The sequence below is a fragment of the Pseudophryne corroboree genome, chromosome 2 (genome assembly GCF_028390025.1).
Source record: "Pseudophryne corroboree isolate aPseCor3 chromosome 2, aPseCor3.hap2, whole genome shotgun sequence".
Taxonomy (NCBI): Eukaryota; Metazoa; Chordata; class Amphibia; order Anura; family Myobatrachidae; genus Pseudophryne; species Pseudophryne corroboree.
The window spans coordinates 462,598,339-462,623,751 of NC_086445.1; the positions used below are offsets into that span (position 1 = coordinate 462,598,339).

The 25,413-nt window shown below is 47.5% G+C and overlaps 1 protein-coding gene across 4 annotated transcripts in view; it reads left to right on the top strand.

Moving 5' to 3' along the window:
- The first annotated feature begins 722 nt into the window (after positions 1-722).
- The window catches only part of SUMF2 (sulfatase modifying factor 2), a 131,906-nt gene continuing 107,215 nt past the window's right edge, over positions 723-25,413 (top strand). The window contains exons 1-2 of one of the 4 annotated variants that reach the window (XM_063953765.1): positions 723-798; positions 23,613-23,769. In XM_063953765.1, coding sequence (XP_063809835.1) covers positions 738-798; positions 23,613-23,769 — 218 coding nt within the window. In that variant the 5' untranslated portion in view covers positions 723-737. Of the gene's footprint in view, positions 902-1,512; positions 1,610-23,612; positions 23,770-25,413 lie in introns of those variants that run through there. The other 3 variants (XM_063953767.1, XM_063953764.1, XM_063953766.1) reach the window with 3 other exon arrangements.

The following is a 25,413-nucleotide window of genomic DNA, read 5'->3' on the forward strand; positions in this document are numbered from 1 at the left end:
AATCACACCACAGACACTCCGGGGCTTATAGGGGACAGACCCACAGCAAAATCTGTCAGAGGGACACAGAAAAAATTGCCAGTCCGCTGTATAATGCCGGTAATAGTGGCATTACACAGCGGGGGGCGTGGCTTACGTGATGCGATTTCCGCAGCCACGCCCCGTTCCGCCTCTGTCACGCCCCATCACACCTCTGGCCCGCCCCCCTCTGCACTCCCCATCACTGCCCGCCCCGCTGCTGAGCCGACCTGGCTGCTCTCTCCCGGAGAGAGCAGCCAGAAAGTCGGCAAGTATGGGCTGTACATGTTACACTGCTGCAAAACTATGTCACCCCACGTCAGGGAAAATTACCACACCATCTTGTCAGTACTGGGTACTTTGCACCTGGCTGCAACTGTCTCAGTCAGTGCCCCGGGGAAGAACCTAAGAGCATAATTCTGACTTCCAGAATCAAACTTATCCATTTTCCATATAAGTCACGCTTCACTGAAGTAGCTCCAATCCATAGTAACAATAAATTATTGTAAAAGAGTGCTGCAAAGGATCCCATTTATTAATCTCTACACGGGGTGTAATTTATTAATCTGCTGTTTTGCCTATTGTAAGCATACACTTCATTTACTGCAATGGAATAGCATGTCTTCCACACGCTGTATAATGTATATGTATAAATATACACGCGCGGCTCCACAAGATGGTGCTGCCGTCACAGAACACTCTTCCACCTACATGAGCCGATGTCAGACAGCTCTTCTCCCCGAGTTCAGCTTCCGGTACTGGGAGCAGAGAGGGCGGGAGGTATATGTGAGGCTGCGCTGCAGTTATGTGATGATGATTAGGCGAATGAGCTGCCCGGTGGTCCTGGTGCTGTTGCTGTGTGTGCTGCGGGTGTCACAGGCGGGTGAGTGATGGGGTAGACATCTGCTGCTGTACAGTGCTCACAGTTATAGCTGCAGACCCACAGCCAACCATGTCACCCACAACACTGTCTATATGAGGGAAATAGTGATTTCAAATTGAGTTTATTGAGAGAAGTGGGGCGGGAGGGGGCTGCAGTGCAACAAAGTAACAAACAATGTGGGATGGACATCGATGACCGATGTTTCAAGACCATTATGTTTTTCTTTTGATTGTAGTGTTTTTAGCATTTAATGGTGTGGTACCCTTCCAATGTTTGTCACCATTGAATGGTAATAATTTGATGGTGTTCCAATGGTGTTTTCTTTTTTTCTAGTTCCTAATAGCTATGCCTCCCCTGGCTGTTGTGTTTGTAACATGGAAACTTCCTAGGTTCGTTGGAGGCTGTCGACTCTCTCTTTCTCTGCTTCAGAGATATGAGCGAGCCTGCAGTTCTCAGTCCCCTCACTCCCTATCCTCTCTAGGCTGCTGCTAGGCAACAGGGCCCACTGCTAGCTCTGATTGGCTCTCACTGACTCAGAGAGCCAATCAGAGCACAGTCACTCCTACAGCAAATGGTTGTGTCTATGTTCCCTTCGTGATCAGGACCAGGAAGTGACAGCATGAGAGGGCAGTAGATAACTTCCGCCCTTACACAGACACAGTGAGCTGAGGAAGATTCAGAGTGATTTCACTGTTTATACCAGCTCAGGCAAGTAATAATAATATGAAGTACACAATACAAATAGCCACATACAGTTGTGAATGTGACATACAACAACATTCATTAATAAGAGAATTCATTTCTCCCTGTGCTGTTTAAGAAACAGCATGGCAAAAATTAAAATAACTCCAGCAATTCAATTTAAATAATTACTAAAAAATCAATAATGACCAGACAAATTGTTATATAGTTAGCACATAATTTAAAAGCAATACACTAATACAATAACACTTCATACTTAATTTCGCAGGGAGGTGGATCTTGTATATTTGTGTATACACCAATAAATGTTTCTCTAACGTCCTAGTGGATGCTGGGAACTCCGAAAGGACCATGGGGAATAGCGGCTCCGCAGGAGACTGGGCACAACTAAAAGAAAGCTTTTAGACTACCTGGTGTGCACTGGCTCCTCCCACTATGACCCTCCTCCAAGCCTCAGTTAGATTTTTGTGCCCGGCCGAGCTGGATGCACACTAGGGGCTCTCCTGAGCTCTTAGAAAGAAAGTATATTTTAGGTTTTTTATTTTACAGTGAGACCTGCTGGCAACAGGCTCACTGCAACGAGGGACTAAGGGGAGAAGAAGCGAACCTACCTGTTTGCAGCTAGCTTGGGCTTCTTAGGCTACTGGACACCATTAGCTCCAGAGGGATCGACCGCATGGAACTGGCCTTGGTGTTCGGTCCCGCAGCCGCGCCGCCGTCCCCATTACAGAGCCAGAAGCAAGAAGAAGTCCGGAAAATCGGCGGCATGAAGACTTCTGTCTTCACCAAGGTAGCGCACAGCACTGCAGCTGTGCGCCATTGCTCCTCATACACACTTCACACTCCAGTCACTGAGGGTGCAGGGCGCTGGGGGGGGGGGGGGCGCCCTGAGCAGCAATAAAAACACCTTGGCTGGCAAAACAATCACAATATATAGCCCCAGAGGCTATATATGTGATAATTACCCCTGCCAGAATACATAAAAAAGCGGGAGAAAAGTCCGCAAAAAAGGGGCGGAGCTATCTCCCTCAGCACACTGGCGCCATTTTCTCTTCACAGTGCAGCTGGAAGACAGCTCCCCAGGCTCTCCCCTGTAGTTTGCAGGCTCAAAGGGTTAAAAAGAGAGGGGGGGCACTAAATTTAGGCGCAATATTGTATATACAAGCAGCTATTGGGAAAAATTCACTCAATATAGTGTTAATCCCTAAATTATATAGCGCTCTGGTGTGTGCTGGCATACTCTCTCTCTGTCTCCCCAAAGGGCTGTGTGGGGTCCTGTCCTCAGTCAGAGCATTCCCTGTGTGTGTGCGGTGTGTCTGTACGGCTGTGTCGACACGTTTGATGAGGAGGCTTATGTGATGGCAGAGCAGATGCCGATAAATGTGATGTCGCCCCCTGTGGGGCCGACACCAGAGTGGATGGATAGGTGGAAGGTATAAACCGACAGTGTCAACTCTTTACATAAAAGGCTGGATGACGTAACAGCTATGGGACAGCCGGCTTCTCAGCCCGCGCCTGCCCAGGCGTCTCAAAGGCCATCAGGGGCTCAAAAACGCCCGCTCCCTCAGATGGCAGACACAGATGTCGATACGGAGTCTGACTCCAGTGTCGACGAGGTTGAGACATATACACAATCCACTAGGAACATCCGTTACATGATCCCGACAATAAAAAATGTGTTACACATTTCTGACATTAACCCAAGTACCACTAAAAAAGAGTTTTATGTTTGGGGAGAAAAAGCAGGCAGTGTTTTGTTCCCCCATCAAATGAGTGAATGAAGTGTGAAAAAGCGTGGGTTCCCCCGATAAGAAACTGGTAATTTCTAAAAAGTTACTGATGGCGTACCCTTTCCCACCAGAGGATAAGTTACGCTGGGAGATATCCCCTAGGGTGGATAAGGCGCTCACACGTTGTCAAAAAAGGTGGCACTGCTGTCTTAGGATACGGCCACTTTGAAGGTACCTGCTGATAAAAAGCAGGAGGCTATCCTGAAGTCTGTATTTACACACTCAGGTACTAGACTGAGACCTGCAGATAGTGCTGCTGAAGCGTGGTCTGTAACCCTGTCAAACAGGGATACTATTTTGCGAACATAAGACGTCGTCTTATATATGAGGGATGCACAGAGGGATATTTTGCCGGCTGGCATCCAGAATTGATGCAATGTCCATTCTGTCAGGAGGGTATTAGAGACCCGACACTGGACAGGTGATGCTGACTTTTAAAGGCACATAGAGCCTTATAAGGGTGAGGAATTGTTTGGGGATGGTCTCTGGGACCTCGTATCCACAGCAACAGCTGGGAAGAAAAATTTTTTACCTCAGGTTTCCTCACAGCCTAAGAAAGCACTGTATTATCAGGTACAGTCCTTTCGGCTTCAGAAAAGCAAGCAGGTAAAAGGCGCTTCCTTTCTGCACAGAGACGAGGGAAGAGGGAAAAAGCTGCACCAGTCAGCCAGTTCCCAGAATCAAAATTCTTCCCCCGCTTCCTCTGAGTCCACCGCATGACGCGGGGGCTCCACAGGCGTAACCAGGTACGGTGGGGGGCCGCCTCAAAAATTTCAGCGATCAGTGGGCTCGCTCACAGGTGGATCCCTGGATTCTTCAAGTAGTATCTCAGGGGTACAAGCTGGAATTCGAGGCGTCTTCCCCCCCCCCCCCCGCCGTTTCCTCAAATCTGCCTTGCCGACAACTCCCTCAGGCAGGGAGGCTGTGCTAGAGGCAATTCACAAGCTGTATTCCCAGCAGGTGATAGTCAAGGTGCCCCTACTTCAACAAGGACGGGGTTACTATTCCACACTGTTTGTGGTACCGGAACCGGACGGTTCGGTGAGACCCATTTTAAATTTGAAATCCTTGAACACATACATAAAAAAATTCAAGTTCAAGATGGAATCGCTCAGGGCGGTTATTGCAAGCCTGGAGGAGGGGGATTACATGGTATCCCTGGACATCAAGGATGCTTACCTACATGTCCCCATTTACCATCCTCACCAGGAGTACCTCAGATTTGTGGTACAGGATTGCCATTACCAATTCCAAACACTGCCGTTTGGACTGTCCATGGCACCGAGGGTCTTTACCAAGGTAATGGCAGAAATGATGATACTCCTTCGAAAAAAGGGAGTTTTAATTATCCCGTACTTGGACGATCTCCTTATAAAGGCGAGGTCCAAGGAGCAGTTGTTGGTCGGAGTAGCACTATCTCGGGAAGTGCTACAACAGCACGGATGGATTCTATACATTCCAAAGTCACAGCTGGTTCCTACCACACGCCTACTGTTCCTGGGGATGGTTCTGGACACAGAACAGAAAAAAGTGTTTCTCCCGCAGGAGAAAGCCAAGGAGCTGTCATCTCTAGTCAGAGACCTCCTGAAACCAAAACAGGTATCGGTGCATCACTGCACACGAGTCCTGGGGAAAATGGTAGCTTCTTACGAAGCAAAATTCCATTCGGCAGGTTCCATGCAAGAACCTTTCAGTGGGACCTCTTGGACAAGTGGTCGGGATCGCATCTTCAGATGCATCGGCTGATAACCCTGTCTCCAAGGACCAGGGTGTCTCTGCTGTGGTGGCTGCAGAGTGCTCATCTTCAAGAGGGCCACAGATTCGGCATACAGGACTGGGTCCTGGTAACCGCGGATGCCAGCCTTCGAGGCTGGGGGGCAGTCACACAGGGAAGAAATTTTCAAGGACTTTGGTCAAGTCAGGAGTCGTCCCTACACATAAATATTCTGGAACTGAGGGCCATTTACAATGCCCTAAGTCTGGCAAGGCCTCTGCTTCAAAACCAGCCGGTACTGAGCCAATCAGACAACATCACGGCAGTCGCCCATGTAAACCGACAGGGCGGCACAAGAAGCAGGATGGCGATGGCAGAAGCCACAAGGATTCTCCGATGGGCGGAAAATCACGTTTAGAACTGTCAGCAGTGTTCATTCCGGGAGTGGACAACTGGGAAGCAGACTTCCTCAGCAGACACGACCTACACCCGGGAGAGTGGGGACTTCATCCAGAAGTCTGCCAACTGTTGGTAAACCGTTGGGAAAGGCCACAGGTGGACATGATGGCGTCCCGCCTAAACAAAAAACTAGATATTGCGCAAGGTCAAGGGACCCTCAGGCAATAGCTGTGGACGCTCTAGTGACACCGTGGGTATACCAGTCGGTTTATGTATTCCCTCCTCTGCCTCTCATACCAAATGTACTGAGAATAATAAGAAAACGAGGAGTAAGAACGATACTCGTGGTTCCGGATGGGCCAAGAAGAGCTTGGTACCCAGAACTTCAAGAAATGATATCAGAGGACCCATGGCCTCTACCGCTCAGACAGGATCTGCTACAGCAGGGGCCCTGTCTGTTCCAAGACTTACCGCGGCTGAGTTTGACGGCATGGCGGTTGAATTCCGGATCCTAAAGGAAAAGGGCATTCCGGAGGAAGTCATTCCTACGCTGATAAAAGCCAGGAAAGAAGTAACCGCAAACCATTATCACCGTATTTGGCAAAAATATGTTGCGTGGTGTGAGGCCAGGAAGGCCCCAACAGAGGAATTTCAGCTGGGTCGTTTTCTGCACTTCCTACAGTCAGGAGTGACTATGGGCCTAAATGTGGGTTCCATTAAGGTCCAGATTTCGGCTCTGTCGATTTTCTTCCAGAAAGAACTGGCTTCACTGCCTGGAGTTCAGACATTTGTAAAGGGAGTGCTACATATTCAGCCCCCTTTTGTGCCTCCTGTGGCACCTTGGGATCTCAACGTGGTGTTGAGTTTCCTAAAATCACATTGGTTTGAGCCACTTAAAACTGTGGATTTGAAATATCTCACGTGGAAAGTGGTCATGTTATTCGCCTTGGCTTCGGCCAGGCGTGTGTCAGAATGGGCGGCTTTGTCAGGTAAAAGCCCTTATCTGATTTTCCATATGGATAGGGCAGAATTGAGGACTCGTCCCCAGTTTCTCCCTAAGGTGGTATCAGCTTTTCACTTGAACCAACCTATTGTAGTGCCTGCGGCTACTAGGGACTTGGAAGATTCCAAGTTACTGGACGTAGTCAGGGCCTTAAAAAATTATATTTCCAGGATGGCTGGAGTCAGGAAAACTGACTCGCTTTTTATCCTGTAGGCACCCAACAAAATAGGTGCTCCTGCTTCTAAGCAGACTATTGCTCGCTGAATTTGTAGCACAATTCAGCTGGAGCATTCTGCGGCTGGATTGCCGCATCCTAAATCAGTAAAAGCCCATTCCACGAGGAAAGTGGGCTCATCTTGGGCGGCTGCCCGAGGGGTCTCGGCTTTACAACTTTGCCGAGCTGCAACTTGGTCAGGGGCAAACACGTTTGCTAAATTCTACAAATTTGATACCCTGGCTGAGGAGGACCTTGAGTTCTCTCATTCGCTGCTGCAGAGTCATCCGCACTCTCCCGCCCGTTTGGGAGCTTTGGTATAATCCCCATGGTCCTTTCGGAGTTCCCAGCATCCACTAGGACGTTAGAGAAAATAAGATTTTACTCACCGGTAAATCTATTTCTCGTAGTCCGTAATGGATGCTGGGCGCCCATCCCAAGTGCGGATTGTCTGCAATACTTGTATATAGTTATTGTTAACTAAAGGGTTATTGTTATGAGCCATCTGTTGAGAGGCTCAGTTATGTTTCATGCTGATAACTGGATATAGTATCACGAGTTATACGGTGTGATTGGTGTGGCTGGTATGAGTCTTACCTGGGATTCAAAATCCTTCCTTATTGTGTCAGCTCTTCCGGGCACAGTATCCTAACTGAGGCTTGGAGGAGGGTCATAGTGGGAGGAGCCAGTGCACACCAGGTAGTCTAAAAGCTTTCTTTTAGTTGTGCCCAGTCTCCTGCGGAGCCGCTATTCCCCATGGTCCTTTCGGAGTTCCCAGCATCCACTACGGACTACGAGAAATAGATTTACCGGTGAGTAAAATCTTATTTTTTATCTGTCCATGATATTTTAAAAAATCTACTGTAAACCGCGACTGTATTTATTTGGATTATTCCCAATACAGTCTTTTAAAAGTTAGCCCTGTATAGTCTATTTCACAGGTTCTCAAACTCGGTCCTCAGGACCCCACACAGTGCATGTTTTGCAAGTCTCACAGAATCACAAGTGAAATAATTAGCTCCACCTGTGGACCTTTTAAAATGTGTCAGCGAGTAATTAATACACCTGTGCACTTGCTGGGTTACCTGCAAAACATGCACCGTGTGGGGTCCTGAGGACCGAGTTTGAGAACCACTGGTCTATTTCATTCATAAACCACGTTTTGCAATCACAATACAAACTCTCCACTGCAGGAGCAGTACATGTGAAGGACGAAACTTAACCACTTAACTGACGATTTATTTAGCTGAAAACCGCTCCGAAATTGTCAGGTTTTTTTTAATGAGTGAATTAAGTGAAGAACATTACTTTAAACCAGAGGTTCTCAAACTCGGTCCTCGGGGGCACACACAGTGCATGTTTTGCAGGTCTCCTCACAGAATCGCAAGTGTAATAATTAGCTCCACCTGTGGACCTTTTAAAATGTGTCAGTGAGTAATTAATACACCTGTGCACCTGCTGGGTTACCTGCAAAACATGCACTGTGTGTGCCCCCGAGGACCGAGTTTGAGAACCTCTGCTTTAAACCTATCCCAAATCATTTTAGTAAAAAAAAGAAAAAAATATATTTTTTCAAACATCGAAACTTTGCGACCATGCCAGGCAAGTGGTTAAGGGCCCCATACACTACGATATGTCTGAGGCTGAAGTCGGATATAATTTCCCTAGAACTCCCCCAAGACCTTCCCGGGAGTGATTCCATACGATTTGGTACTTTTGTGTTATTTTTACATAAGATATATCTCATGCGATTGATGAAGCCGCTATACATCGCATGCAATATATCGTACGGCATACAATTGTACCATGAGATATATCTGGTGGGCTGGATAGAGGGCTACGTGGGCTGGGAGTGTCCTGAGAATGGCAGTCTAACTTCCCTGTGATACATCGCAAGCGATATATCACATGCACAAAAAACACACTTTTTCCATCCGATTCCGATATATCATTAGTGCAGCACCAACGACCTAGGGCAGTGATGGCTAACCTTGACACTACAGCTGTTGTTGAACTACACATCCCAGCATGCCCTGCTACAGTTTTGCTATTTGGCCTTGCTAAAACTGATTCTGGGATGTGTAGTTCAACAACAGCTGGCGTGTCAAGGTTAGCCATCACTGACCTAGGGGATCCTATCCGACAGCCACGGGGACGCGCATCAGATTGTATACGATCTAAAACACATATGATTGTACACAATTTCATACAATATATCAGACGTATATATCGGAATTGTATGAAATTGTGTAAAATTGTACTAGTGTATGGGGCCCTTTTACTGTGCTCGTAAGACGGGAGCTCATTTAGCTACAGGCTCCTGTTGTGTGCCGAGTCCCACAGCTGGAAATAACCTCCCTCAGTTTGAGGATTCCTCTCCTCCTTCGGCTGAACTACCTCGTGGATTAAATACGTAAGCGCTCCCGCAGTGGAGAGTTTGTATGGTTTATGAATGAAATAGACTATACGGGGCTAACTTTTCAAAGACTGTATTACTGAGAATCTCCGCATTGGGAATAATCCAAATATATACAGTCACGGTTTACAGTAGATTTTTTTAAATATCACAGACACATAAAAAAAAAAATTCCCAGCCAGAAGTAGTACCATCAACACAATATGCACAGCAGCCAGAGCCACATCCACAAATTCAGGTGCTGATTCCAAATACAATAATGCGCGCCTTTAAAAAAGTAGTCATGACAAAGTAGTGTGTACGGTGATGTCAAAGTAGTGTGTGTGTATGTATATATATATATATATATATATATATATATATATATATATATATATATTAATAATGGCAGCACTCAGAGATTTAGATGGTGGGAAGAAACCCTGTGCAGGGTATATTTAATTGTGTGATGCTGTGAGGACCATATCCCTTTCCTCAAGACTGCCCCCGATCCCAATTCCCACCCTGCCAATGGTGCAGCAGGGTTTTTGCCCATGCGCTAGTCATATGAATAGTTTTCACTAGTGATGAGCGGGTTCGGTTTTACTCGGTTTTACTCGGTTTTACTCGGTTCTCAAAACGGCATCTTATTGGCTCACGGATGTCACGTGTTTTGGATAGCCAATAAGATGCCGTTTTGAGAACCGAGTAAAACCGAACCTCGCTCATCACTAGTTTTCACTATTGAATACTTTTGCTGCAATGGTTAGTTACCATTGCATCGAAAGTTTCAATGGTGGAAACCCAGCCATCATTTGATTGTAGGCTTCCGATGTCCATCCCTAGCAACAGCTGGATGCTCCTGCCTGCAGATGCAGAGATCAGGGCTTGGAGAGATAAAGTACCAACCAATCAGCTCCCATCGGTCAATTCTGAAACACAGCTGGTAACATGACAGGAGCTAATTGACTGGTACTTTATCTCTCACCAAGGCTTAGTACATCTCCCCCCTAATTCTGCTGATGTCTGTCATGGGTATTGTTCTGTCCAATTAAAAGGCTAGATTCGGAGTCAGTTTTATGTTGCTTCACTATCCTCATTCGGGATCCCGGTGATAGTTATGAATGTCAGGATTCCGGTGTTGGGATTCTGACTGGCGGGATCCTAACTTAATCCCATTACAATATCTCATCAAGCATGTAACTTTCACAAGTGTTTCTCTATCGTCCTAGTGGATGCTGGGGTTCCTGAAAGGACCATGGGGAATAGCGGCTCCGCAGGAGACAGGGCACAAAAAGTAAAGCTTTCCGATCAGGTGGTGTGCACTGGCTCCTCCCCCTATGACCCTCCTCCAAGCCTCAGTTAGATTTTTGTGCCCGGCCGAGAAGGGTGCAATCTAGGTGGCTCTCCTAAAGAGCTGCTTAGAGAAAGTTTAGCTTAGGTTTTTTATTTTACAGTGAGTCCTGCTGGCAACAGGATCACTGCAACGAGGGACTTAGGGGAGAAGAAGTGAACTCACCTGCGTGCAGGATGGATTGGCTTCTTGGCTACTGGACATCAGCTCCAGAGGGACGATCACAGGTACAGCCTGGATGGTCACCGGAGCCTCGCCGCCGGCCCCCTTGCAGATGCTGAAACATGAAGAGGTCCAGAATCGGCGGCAGAAGACTCCTCAGTCTTCTAAAGGTAGCGCACAGCACTGCAGCTGTGCGCCGTTTTCCTCTCAGCACACTTCACACGGCAGTCACTGAGGGTGCAGGGCGCTGGGAGGGGAGCGCCCTGGGAGGCAAATGAAAACCTATTTGGCTAAAAAATACCTCACATATAGCCTCCGGGGGCTATATGGAGATATTTAACCCCTGCCAGAATACACTAAAGAGCGGGAGACGAGCCCGCCGGAAAAGGGGCGGGGCCTATCTCCTCAGCACACAGCGCCATTTTCCTTACACAGCTCCGCTGGTCAGGACGGCTCCCAGGTCTCTCCCCTGCACTGCACTACAGAAACAGGGTAAAACTAGAGAGGGGGGGCAAAATAGTGGCAAAAATTATATTATAAAAGCAGCTATACAGGGAGCACTTATTATAAGGCTATCCCTGTCATATATAGCGCTTTTGGTGTGTGCTGGCAAACTCTCCCTCTGTCTCCCCAAAGGGCTAGTGGGGTCCTGTCTTCGTTAAGAGCATTCCCTGTGTGTCTGCTGTGTGTCGGTACGTGTGTGTCGACATGTATGAGGTTGATATTGGTGTGGAGGCGGAGCAATTGCCAAATATGGGGATGTCACCTCCTAGGGGGTCGACACCAGAATGGATGCCTTTATTTATGGAATTACGGGATAGTGTCAACACGCTAAAGCAGTCGTTTGACGACATGAGACGGCCGGACAATCAGTTAGTGCCTGTCCAGGCGCCTCAAACACCGTCAGGGGCTGTAAAACGCCCTTTGCCTCAGTCGGTCGACACAGACCCAGACACAGGCACTGATTCCAGTGGCGACGGTGACGAATCAACCGTATTTTCCAGTAGGGCCACACGTTATATGATTTTGGCAATGAAGGAGGCGTTACATTTAGCTGATACTACAGGTACCACTAAACAGGGTATTATGTGGGGTGTGAAAAAACTACCTATAGTTTTTCCTGAATCAGAAGAACTAAATGATGTATGTGATGAAGCGTGGGTTGCCCCCGATAAAAAGATGCTAATTTCAAAGAAGTTATTGGCTTTATACCCTTTCCCGCCAGAGGTTAGGGCGCGCTGGGAAACACCTCCTAGGGTGGACAAGGCGCTCACACGCTTATCTAAACAAGTGGCGTTACCCTCTCCTGAGACGACCGCACTTAAAGATCCAGCAGATAGGAGGATGGAAAATATCCAAAAAAGTATATACACACATACAGGTGTTATACTACGACCAGCTATAGCGACAGCCTGGATGTGCAGTGCTGGAGTAGCTTGGTCAGAGTCCCTGATTGAAAATATTGATACCCTGGATAGGGACAATGTTTTACTGTCTTTAGAGCAAATAAAGGATGCATTTCTTTATATGCGTGATGCACAGAGGGATATCTGCACACTGGCATCACGGGTAAGTGCTATGTCCATTTCGGCCAGAAGAAGTTTATGGACGCGACAGTGGTCAGGCGATGCGGACTCAAAACGGCATATGGAAGTTTTGCCGTATAAAGGGGAGGAGTTATTTGGAGTCGGTCTAGCAGATTTGGTGGCCACGGCTACAGCCGGGAAATCCACCTTTTTACCTCAAGCTACTCCCCAACAGAAAAAGACACCGACTTTTCAACCGCAGCCCTTTCGATCCTTTAAAAACAAGAGAGCAAAGGGATATTCATATCTGCCACGAGGCAGAGGAAGGGGGAAGAGACACCAACAGGCAGCTCCTTCCCAGGAACAGAAGCCCTCCCCCGCTTCTACAAAAGCCTCAGCATGACGCTGGGGCTTCTCAAGCGGACTCGGGGGCGGTGGGCGGTCGTCTCAAGAATTTCAGCGCGCAGTGGGCTCACTCGCAGGTAGATCCCTGGATCCTGCAGATAATATCTCAGGGGTACAGGTTGGAACTAGAGACAGATCCGCCTCGCCGTTTCCTGAAGTCTGCTTTACCAACGTCCCCCTCCGAAAGGGAGACGGTTTTGGAAGCCATTCACAAGCTGTACTCTCAGCAGGTGATAGTCAAGGTACCTCTTCTACAACAGGGAAAGGGGTATTATTCCACTCTATTTGTGGTACCGAAGCCGGACGGCTCGGTAAGACCTATTCTAAATCTGAAGTCCTTGAACCTGTACATAAAGAAGTTCAAGTTCAAAATGGAGTCACTCAGAGCAGTGATAGCGAACCTGGAAGAAGGGGACTTTATGGTGTCCTTGGACATCAAGGATGCGTACCTCCACGTTCCAATTTACCCCTCACACCAGGGGTACCTCAGGTTCGTTGTACAAAACTGTCACTATCAGTTTCAGACGCTGCCGTTCGGATTGTCCACGGCACCTCGGGTCTTTACAAAGGTAATGGCCGAGATGATGATTCTTCTTCGAAGAAAAGGCGTATTAATTATCCCATACTTGGACGATCTCCTAATAAGGGCAAGATCCAGAGAACAGCTAGAGATGGGATTAGCACTGTCTCAAGAAGTGCTAAAACAGCACGGCTGGATTCTGAATATTCCAAAATCCCAGTTAATGCCGACAACTCGTCTGCTGTTCCTAGGGATGATTCTGGACACGGTTCAGAAAAAGGTTTTTCTCCCGGAGGAAAAAGCCAAGGAGTTATCCGAGCTTGTCAGGAACCTCCTAAAACCAGGAAAGGTGTCTGTACATCAATGCACAAGAGTCCTGGGAAAAATGGTGGCTTCTTACGAAGCAATTCCATTCGGCAGATTCCATGCACGAATTTTTCAGAGGGATCTGTTGGACAAATGGTCAGGGTCGCATCTTCAGATGCACCAGCGGATAACCCTGTCTCCAAGGACAAGGGTATCTCTTCTGTGGTGGTTGCAGAGTGCTCATCTATTGGAGGGCCGCAGATTCGGCATACAGGATTGGATCCTGGTGACCACGGACGCCAGCCTGAGAGGCTGGGGAGCAGTCACACAAGGAAGAAACTTCCAGGGAGTGTGGACGAGCCTGGAAACGTCTCTTCACATAAACATTCTGGAACTAAGAGCAATCTACAATGCTCTAAGCCAGGCAGAACCTCTGCTTCAAGGAAAACCGGTGTTGATCCAGTCGGACAACATCACGGCAGTCGCCCATGTAAACAGACAGGGCGGCACAAGAAGCAGGAGTGCAATGGCAGAAGCTGCACGGATTCTTCGCTGGGCAGAGAATCATGTGATAGCACTGTCAGCAGTGTTCATCCCGGGAGTGGACAACTGGGAAGCAGACTTCCTCAGCAGACACGACCTTCACCCGGGAGAGTGGGGACTTCATCCAGAAGTCTTCCACATGCTGGTAACCCGTTGGGAAAGACCAATGGTGGACATGATGGCGTCTCGCCTCAACAAAAAACTGGACAGGTATTGCGCCAGGTCAAGAGATCCGCAGGCAATAGCTGTGGACGCGCTGGTAACGCCTTGGGTGTACCAGTCGGTGTATGTGTTTCCTCCTCTGCCTCTCATACCAAAAGTATTGAGAATTATACGGCAAAGAGGCGTAAGAACGATACTAGTGGTTCCGGATTGGCCAAGAAGGACTTGGTACCCGGAACTTCAAGAGATGATCACGGAAGATCCGTGGCCTCTACCTCTAAGGAGGGACTTGCTTCAGCAGGGTCCCTGTCTGTTTCAAGACTTACCGCGGCTGCGTTTGACGGCATGGCGGTTGAACGCCGGATCCTAAAGGAAAAAGGCATGCCGGAAGAAGTCATTCCTACTTTGATTAAAGCAAGGAAGGAAGTAACCGTGCAACACTATCACCGCATTTGGCGAAGATATGTTGCGTGGTGCGAGGATCGGAGTGCTCCGACGGAGGAATTTCAACTGGGTCGATTCCTACATTTCCTGCAATCAGGATTGTCTATGGGTCTCAAATTGGGATCTATTAAGGTTCAAATTTCGGCCCTGTCAATTTTCTTTCAAAAAGAATTGGCTTCAGTTCCTGAAGTCCAGACTTTTGTTAAGGGAGTGCTGCATATACAGCCTCCTGTGGTGCCTCCAGTGGCACCGTGGGATCTCAATGTGGTTTTGGAATTTCTAAAATCTCATTGGTTTGAACCACTAAAAAAGGTGGATTTAAAATATCTCACATGGAAAGTGACCATGTTACTAGCCCTGGCTTCGGCCAGGAGAGTGTCAGAACTGGCAGCTTTATCTTACAAAAGCCCATATCTGATTTTCCATTCGGACAGGGCAGAACTGCGGACTCGTCCGCATTTTCTCCCTAAGGTGGTGTCAGCATTTCATCTGAACCAGCCTATTGTAGTGCCTGCGGCTACAAGTGACTTGGAGGACTCCAAGTTACTGGACGTTGTCAGAGCATTAAAAATATATATTGCAAGGACAGCTGGAGTCAGAAAATCTGACTCGTTGTTTATATTGTATGCACCCAACAAGATGGGTGCTCCTGCGTCTAAGCAGACGATTGCTCGTTGGATCTGTAGCACAATCCAACTTGCACATTCTGTGGCAGGCCTGCCACAGCCTAAATCTGTTAAGGCCCACTCCACAAGGAAGGTGGGCTCATCTTGGGCGGCTGCCCGAGGGGTCTCGGCATTACAACTTTGCCGAGCAGCTACGTGGTCAGGGGAGAACACGTTTGTAAAATTTTAAAAATTTGATACTCTGGCTAAGGAGGACCTGGAGTTCTCTCATTCGGTGCTGCAGAGTCATCCGCACTCTCCCGCCCGTTTGGGAGCTTTGGTATAATCCCCATGGTCCTTTCAGGAACCCCAGCATCCACTAGGACGATAGAGAAAATAAGAATTTACTTACCGATAATTCTATTTCTCGGAGTCCGTAGTGGATGCTGGGCGCCCATCCCAAGTGCGGATTATCTGCAATAATTGTACATAGTTATTGTTAACTAATTCGGGTTATTGTTTAGGAAGCCATCTTTCAGAGGCTCCTCTGTTATCATACTGTTAACTGGGTTTTGATCACAAGTTGTACGGTGTGATTGGTGTGGCTGGTATGAGTCTTACCCGGGATTCAAAATTCCTCCCTTATTGTGTACGCTCGTCCGGGCACAGTACCTAACTGAGGCTTGGAGGAGGGTCATAGGGGGAGGAGCCAGTGCACACCACCTGATCGGAAAGCTTTACTTTTTGTGCCCTGTCTCCTGCGGAGCCGCTATTCCCCATGGTCCTTTCAGGAACCCCAGCATCCACTACGGACTCCGAGAAATAGAATTATCGGTAAGTAAATTCTTATTTTCTCTAACGTCCTAAGTGGATGCTGGAGACTCCGTAAGGACCATGGGGAATAGCGGCTCCGCAGGAGACTGGGCACATCTAAAGAAAGCTTTAGGACTAACTGGTGTGCACTGGCTCCTCCCCCTATGACCCTCCTCCAAGCCTCAGTTAGATTTCTGTGCCCGACGAGAAGGGTGCACACTAGGGGCTCTCCTGAGCTTCTTAGTGAAAGTTTTAGTTTAGGTTTGTTATTTTCAGTGAGACCTGCTGGCAACAGGCTCACTGCATCGAGGGACTAAGGGGAGAAGAAGCGAACTCACCTGCGTGCAGAGTGGATTGGGCTTCTTGGCTACTGGACATTAGCTCCAGAGGGACGATCACAGGCCCAGCCTGGATGGGTCCCGGAGCCGCGCCGCCGGCCCCCTTACAGAGCCAGAAGAGCGAAGAGGTCCGGAAAAATCGGCGGCAGAAGACGTTACTGTCTTCAATAAGGTAGCGCACAGCACTGCAGCTGTGCGCCATTGCTCTCAGCACACTTCATACTCCGGTCACTGAGGGTGCAGGGCGCTGGGGGGGGCGCCCTGAGACGCAATAAAACATGATAAAAATACCTTACATGGCAAAAAAATACATCACATATAGCTCCTGGGCTATATGGATGCATTTAACCCCTGCCAGAATATACAGAAAAACGGGAGATAAGGCCGCCGAAAAGGGGGCGGAGCCTATCTCCTCAGCACACTGGCGCCATTTTCCCTCACAGCTCAGTTGGAGGGAAGCTCCCTGGCTCTTCCCTGCAGTCACTACACTACAGAAAGGGTTAAAAAAAGAGAGGGGGGCACTAATTAGGCGCAGTATTAAAACATACAGCAGCTATAAGGGGAAAAACACTTATATAAGGTTATCCCTGTATATATATATATATATAGCGCTCTGGTGTGTGCTGGCATACTCTCCCTCTGTCTCCCCAAAGGGCTAGTGGGGTCCTGTCCTCTATCAGAGCATTCCGTGTGTGTGTGCTGTGTGTAGGTACGTTTGTGTCGACATGTATGAGGAGAAAAATGATGTGGAGACGGAGCAGAGTGTCTGTAACAGTGATGTCACCACCTAGGGGGTCGACACCTGAGTGGATGTACTGTTGAAAATTACGTGACAGTGTCAGCTCTGTATAAAAAAACAGTGGTTGACATGAGACAGCCGGCTACTCAGCTTGTGCCTGTCCAGACGTCTCATAGGCCGTCAGGTTACCTCAGATGGCAGATACAGACGCCGACACGGATACTGACTCCTGTGTCGACGGTGAAGAGACAACCGTGATTTCCAGTAGGGCCACACGTTACATGATTGAGACAATGGAAAATGTTTTATACATTTCTGATAATACGAGTACCACCAAAAAGGGGTATTATGTTCGGTGAGGGAAAAACTACCTGTAGTTTTCCTGAATCTGAGAAATAAAATGAGGTGTGTGATGATGCGTGGGTTTCCCCCCGATAACAATTGATAATTTCTTAAAAAGTATTGGTGTATACCCTTTCCCGCCAGAGGTTAGGGTGCGTTGGGAAACACCCCCTAGGGGGGATAAGGCGCTCACACGCTTGTAAGAACAAGGGCTCTACCCTCTCATGAGATGGCCGCCCTTAAGGATCCTGCTGATAGAAAGCAGGAGGGTATCCAAAAATGTATTCACACACATACTGGTGTTATACTGCGACCAGCAATCGCCTCAGCCTGGAGGTGCAGTGCTGGGTTGGCATGGTCGGATTCCCTGACTGGAAATATTGATATCCTAGATAAGGATAGTATATTATTGCCTATAGAGCATTTAAAAGATGCATTTCTATATATGCATGATGCACAGCGGAATATTTGCCGACTGGCATCAAGTATAAGTGCGTTGTCCAATTCTACCAGTAAAATGGTCAGGTGATGCGGATTCCAAACGGCATTTGGAAGTATTGCCTTTGAAAAGGGACATTTGGGGTCGGTCTTTTAGACCTGGTGGCCACGGCAACAACTGGGAAATCCACGTTTGTACCCCAGGTCGCCTCTCAAAATAAGACGCCGTATTATCAGGCGCAGTCCTTTGTTGGCAAGCGGACAAAAGGTTCCTCTTTTCTGCTCGTGACAGAGGGAGAGGAAAAAGGCTGAAGAGATTAGCCAGTTCCCAGGAACAGAAACCCTTTCCCGCCTCTGCCAAGCCCTCAGTATGACGCTAGGGCCTTACAAGCTCAGGCACGGTGGGGGCCCGTTCTCAATGAATTTCAGTGCGCAGTGGGCTCACTCGCAAGTAGACCCCTGGATCCTTCAGGTAATATCTCAAGGGTACATATTGGAATTCGAGACGTCTCCCCCTCGCCGTTTCCAAAGGTCGGCTTTACCGACGTCTCCCTCTGACAGGGAGGCAGTTTTGGAAGCCATTCACAAGCTGTATTCCCAGCAGGTGATAATCAAGGTACCCCTCCTGCAACAGGGAACGGGGTATTATTCCACACTATTGTGGTACCGAAGCCAGACGGCTCGGTGAGACCGATTCTAAATCTAAATCTAAAATCTAAAATCTTTGAACACTTACATACAGAGGTTCAAATTCAAGATTGAGTCACTCAGAGCAGTGATTGCGAACCTGGAAGAAGGGGACTACATGATGTCTCGGGACATCAAGGATGCTTACCTTCATGTCAAAATTTACCCTTCTCACCAAGGGTACCTCAGGTTATGGTACATAACTGTCACTATCAGTTCAGACGCTGCCGTAGGGATGGTCCACGGCACCCCGGGTCTTTACCAAGGTAATGGCCGAAATGATATCCCTTCGAAGGAAGGGAATTTTAGTTATCCCTTACTTGGACGATTCCCTGATAAGGGTAAGATCCAGGGAACAGTTGGAAGTCGGTGTAGCACTATCTCAGGTAGTGTTGCGGCAGCACGATTGGATTCTCAATATTCCAAAATCGCAGCTGGTTCCGACGACTTGTCTTCTGTTTCCTAGGGATGTTCCTGGACACAGTCCAGAAAAAAGGTGTTTCTCCCGGAAGAGAAAGCCAGGGAGTTATCCGAGCTAGTCAGGAACCTCCTAAAACCGAACCAAGTCTCAGTGCATCAATGCACAAGGGTTCTGGGTAAAAATGGTGGCTTCCTACGAAGCAATCCCATTCGTTAGATTCCACGCAAGAACTTTCCAGTGGAAACTACTGGACAAATGGTCCGGGTCGCATTTTCAGATGCATCAGCGGATAACCCTGTCACCAAGGACAAGGGTATCCATCCTGTGGTGGTTGCAGAGTGCTCATCTTCTAGAGGGCCGCAGATTCGGCATTCAGGACTGAGTCCTGGTGACCACGGATGCCAGCCTGCGAGGCTGGGGAGCAGTCACACAGGGAAGGAATATCCAGGGCTTAGGGTCAAGCCTGGATACATCACTTCACATAAATATCCTGAAGCTAAGGGCCATTTACAATGCTCTAAGCTTAGCAAGACCTCTGCTTCAAGGTCAGCCGGTGTTGATCCAGTCGGACAACATCATGGCAGTCACCCACGTAAACAGACAGGGTGGCACAAGAAGCAGGAGGGCAATGGCAGAAGCTGCAGGGATTCTTCGCTGGGCGGAAAATCATGTGATAGCACTGTCAACAGTATTCATTCCGGGAGTGGACAACTGGGAAGCAGACTTCCTCAGCACGACCTCCACCCGGGAGAGTGGGGACTTCACCCAGAAGTCGTCCACATGATTAAAAAACTCGACAGGTATTGCGCCAGGTCAAGAGACCCTCAGGCAATAGTTGTAGACGCTCTGGTAACACCGTGGGTGTACCAGTCAGTGTATGTGTTCCCTCCTCTGCCTCTCATACCCAAGGTACTGAGATTGATAAGATGGAGAGGAGAAAGCACTATATTCGTGGCTCCGGATTGGCCAAGAAGGACTTGGTAACCGGAACTTCAAGAGATGCTCACGGAGGATCCGTGGCCTCTACCTCTAAGAAGGGACCTGCTCCAGCAAGGACCCTGTCTGTTCCAAGACTTACCGCGGCTGCGTTTGACGGCATGCCGGTTGAACACCGGATCCTGAAGGAAAAAAGGCATTCCGGATGAAGTCATCCATATCCTGATCTAAAGCCAGGAAGGATGTAACCGCAAAAACATTATCACCGCAATTGGCGAAAATATGTTGCGTAGTGCGAGGCCAGTAAGGCCCGACGGAGGAAATTCAACTGGGTCGATTCCTACATTTCCTGCAAACAGGAGTGTCTATGGGCCTGACATTGGGGTCCATTAAGGTTCAGATTTCGGCCCTGTCAATTTTCTTCCAAAAAAAAAAAAAAAAAGAACTAGCTTCAGTCCCTGAAGTTTAGACGTTTGTAAAAGGGGTACTGCATATACAGCCTCCTTTTGTGCCTCCAGTGGCAATTTGGGATCTCAATGTAGTTTGGGTTCCAAAAGTCACATTGGTTTGAACCACTTAAATCTGTGGAGTTAAAATATCTCACATGGAAAGTGGTCATGCTGTTGGCCCTGGCCTGGGCCAGGCGCGTGTCAGAATTGGCGGCTTTATCCTGTAAAAGCCCTTATCTGATTTTCCATTCGGACAGGGCGGAATTGAGGACTCGTCCTCAGTTTCTCCCTAAGGTGGTTCCAGCGTTTTCACCTGAACCAACCTATTGTGGTGCCTGCGGCTACTAGGGACTTGGAGGAATCCAAGTTGCTGGATGTTGTCAGGGCCCTGAAAATATTTCCAGGACGGCTGGAGTCAGGAAATCTGACTCGCTGTTTATCCTGTATGCACCCAACAAGCTGGGTGCTCCTGCTTCTAAGCAGACTATTGCTCGTTGGATTTGTAGTACAATTCAGCTTGCACATTCTGTGGCAGGCCTGCCACAGCTAAAATCTGTAAAAGCCCGTTCCACAAGGAAAGTGGGCTCATCTTGGGCGGCTGCCCGAGGGGTCTCGGCTTTACAACTTTGCCGAGCAGCTACTTGGTCAGGGGCAAACACGTTTGCTAAATTCTACAAACTTGATACCCTGGCTGAGGAGGACCTGGAGTTCTCTCATTCGGTGCTGCAGAGTCATCCGCACTCTCCCGCCCGTTTGGGAGCTTTGGTATAATCCCCATGGTCCTTACGGAGTCCCCAGCATCCACTTAGGACGTTAGAGAAAATAAGAATTTACTTACCGATAATTCTATTTCTCATAGTCCGTAGTGGATGCTGGGCGCCCATCCCAAGTGCGGATTGTCTGCAGTACTTGTACATAGTTATTGTTACAAAAATCGTTATTATTGTTGGGAGCCATCTTTTCAGAGGCTCCTCTGTTATCATACTGTTAACTGGGTTCAGATCACAAGTTATACGGTGTGATTGGTGTGGCTGGTATGAGTCTTACCCGGGATTCAAAATCCTTCCTTATTGTGTACGCTCGTCCGGGCACAGTATCCTAACTGAGGCTTGGAGGAGGGTCATAGGGGGAGGAGCCAGTGCACACCAGTTAGTCCTAAAGCTTTCTTTAGATGTGCCCAGTCTCCTGCGGAGCCGCTATTCCCCATGGTCCTTACAGAGTCCCCAGCATCCACTACGGACTATGAGAAATAGAATTATCGGTAAGTAAATTCTTATTTTTTTGAATAACAGCATAAAATGGCACCTCAGGCACAGATAGGGAATTGAATGCAAGAGGTTTCCATATGGGGGTCACCTAATTATGTTTAATAAATTGTCTGTTTTCACACAAACCCAGGTTACAAAAGTGTCCTCGTATACTGGGCATCTTTCCGCATTAAGGTGCAAGACGCCCGTTGCGACTGAGACGTTCCGAGAGGAGTAGCATGCCATAGTTTTCTTTAAACTGTGCGTCTTAGTTGCAGACACAGTGAAAAGCTGCTCACATGTACTAGAGATGCTACTGCGACTTTAACCGCACAGTAATTAGTTTTTGCACACGTGCAAGGTTGAAGATTAACTTGGCTGCTCGCATTGTAGCTCTTTTCACACTGATTCAGACTCCGTCACACACCCCAGTGGTCAGTGTACAGTAACAATGCAATGGGGTCATTCCATGAAAATGGTCTTTTTATGTAACGTTTGTTACCAGTTTTCATGACAAGCTTTGCATCAAAATTAAATCATATCATGTACCACACAAACATTTACTTTGCACAAAATATTCAAAACACATGCTAAAAAAATATATTTCACATGAAATATATTTCAAAATGTAACGTTTGTTACCATGGAATTACACAATGCTATCACTTCAAGTTTTATTTACTCACATTCCGAGCAAAAACGATGCTTAGTTTTGGCCAAGTAGCATTGGACCTGGTGCGCCGAGAGAGGTTATTTGGCACAACGGAAGCCAGAGTAAGAAGGAGATCTAGGGGCTGATTCACTTTTTTTGGGAGTCTAAAAATCCCATCTAAACAGGACTGTTTAGACACCCAAACAGTTGTCACAATTCAGTTGATGTTCGGGCGCCATGTACATGGTGCCAAAACAAGGGTTTATCCACGTACAAAGACTAAACCCGTCTAAAGTCCTGTTTTGGGCATCCAAACTCCCATGCAGATGCCCAAAGTGCCGACTTAGGGTTAATTCAGTAAGGATCGCTAATGCGATCCTTACTGCATTTCCCTGATCTTTGAGTCCTGCGCACACACTGGACCCGTTCTACACATGTGCAGAGACTTTCACGGGGAGGGGTGGCCGGCGTTGGGGGAAAATGGGGCACCTCGCCCTCGATTTCCAGGAGTGGCGAGGCCAAAGACTGTGTTGCGAGATGCAGTTTTCTTGGCATTGCAGGCCACCCTGCTGAAGCAAACTCAGCCTGCCGTCGCAGATGTTCATCTGAGGAGATGCAATCGCATTGCAAATGCAGGGAGGAGGTAGTATGCACATCCTCCTGCATTTGCATTGCTGAGAACTGCAGATACTTGAATTATGCCCTTAGCGCACATTTCCTCTCGCACCTCAGGAGGCTGGGAGAAGTGTCAGCCCCACAGCTACTGGCCGTCTAAACGGAGCAACAATTAAATTGCTCTATTTTGCGCCCCCTAGTGGTAGCTGCGGTGTAAAACAATTGAGTCTGCCCCCTATAGGTTTGTCAGAAAGACTCAATAACTGATGACTTCTTTTTGGGCAGAGCTAAAATGGCACTTGTTCTGGGGTTGCAACCATTAAGTGGAGCAACAATATCTTACATGGGTCCACCTTCTACATTATTTTTAAAAATAATAAATAGTTTAAATAATTGTAGTACTTTAATTTTAACTGATTGATGGACTGGTAACTAGTTCATATATAATCATCTAAGTGATGAAACAACATAAAAGTAATGTCAGCGCCGGCGGCTGTGCATGGCTGAACAGCGCAACACTTGAATTACTTCATCGGGGCAATCTAGTGGCCTCCAGTGAACAAAACACATAGAGGTGAGGAGCAGCTTTAGCCATTTATTATGTAGGATGTTGAGCCATGCTTGGTATTCTAACTTAGCTAGTTAGCCTCCGCATCTCTCATGCTTGGCCCTGTTCACTGATTGGTCTGCGAGGTGATTGCTGTGGTTGGCATGAGATTAAATGTGTACCATATAATGTTCTAAGCATCTGTCTGCAAGGATCTAAGCTATAGTCATGTTATTGTCACAGGACATGAACATAATGATGTCATGGTGCAACTTGATGGGGGAAAGTTCATCATGGGAACAAATGCACCTAATGGTAAAGATGGAGAATTTCCAGCCAAGCAGGTGACAGTGAAGCCATTTGCTATTGACAGATATCCGGTCACCAACAAGAATTTCAGGTTAGCATTGACAGTGATGCTTGTTTTCCAAGCTCTCCTTCTCTCCATTCTTTCTCCTACTCTCTCCCTTACTGTTTTCTCACTATTTCTCTAGCATCCATAAGGGATATTTGGGACAGATCAGTATGATGGGGTATAGACGAGTCCAAAGGAGCCAGTGCAGTTTAAATTTGTTCAGCTGGGTGTGCTAGCTCCTCCCCTCAATGCCCCCTCCCTCAGTCAGTTTAGAAAAAAGTGCCTCATTGATGCGACATTTGTGTAATGCAGCTAGAGCCACGATACCTGCTCTGTGGAGATCCACTAGCCCTCCTACACGTAAAACATGGTTTTCTAGGATAGATTATTATATGGCAATGGAGGATACACTCTTAGCTTCCAGGGACAAGATAGTCGACTTTACCGCCACATGGCTTCCCTGGTTAACATATAAAATTTCAGCTTCCTATAAAGATTATATATTCTTTTTTTTTTCGATCATAAAATTTTTATTGAGAAAAATAAGCGTACATTATAATACGAAACTGCATGTGCAATATTCCAACATAAGAAAGCATAGACAAGAGAGCCAACAACAGCAGTGGAATTACATCTGGTTACTATGTAGAAGGTGAAGAAAGGTAAAGAAATAAAAAATAAATAAAACTATATGATGTTGTTTTGACAAGATTAGAAATTTAAAGCGCAGTAAGAATTATATTTTCAGTAATCAGAAAAGTAAAAAAGAAAAAGGGAGAGAAAGAATGTCAAGTATACATACATCTATTGATTCCAATATCAAAGATATATCCGAGAATAATAAGAGATAGATATGCGCAGTAAGTATAGAGGGGGAGAGAAAGTAGGAGAGACAAGGGGAAGGAAGAAAGAGAAGAAGAAAAAAAGGGGGGGGGGTTTCCGACGAGCCAGGGATTGGGTAGTTAGAGAGAGGGAGAGAGGAGAGAAAAAAGAAGAAAGAAAAAAAGGGGGGGGGGGGGAGTTGGTGGGTGGAGCAATACTATACTATACTATGGTTGTGTTTTGGGCTTAGTAAAGACCAGGGAGAGGGGAATTATGGAAGGTGTACCATGAGAGCCAAGTGGAGTGGAATTTTTGTATCGTGTTGTGTTGGAGACTAGTGATGTATTCCATGTTTGCGATGAACCAAATCCTGTTCATTGGTGCTTGTCGGCTGGGAGCTTCTGGAGCTTTCCAGTTGCGCGCTATTTGGTATTTGGCTGCACAAGAGACATGGAGAATCAATTTATTAGAATCATCGGGGATGTGGTCAATTGGGGCACAGAGGAGTAGATTGATAGGTGAGAGAGACATTGTTCGATTAAGTAATTGCGTGAGGATAGCACGGACCATCTCCCAAAAGCAAGCAACCTTTGGGCAGGACCACCAAACGTGATAAAACGTGCCAACCTGTCCGCAATTCCTCCAACAGAGATTTGTAGTATTGGGATAGATTCTATGCAGTCACTCTGGCACCAAGTACCATCTCGTATATATTTTGTAAGAATTTTCACGGATGGCCACACTGATGGAGCATCGTGAAATCGTGTCACGGATAGTATTCCACTCCTCTTCTTCGAGATGGAGACCTAGGTCTGTAGCCCAAGCCAGTTCGTGTGGTTCGAGGGTGGGAGGTACGGGATTCAGGAC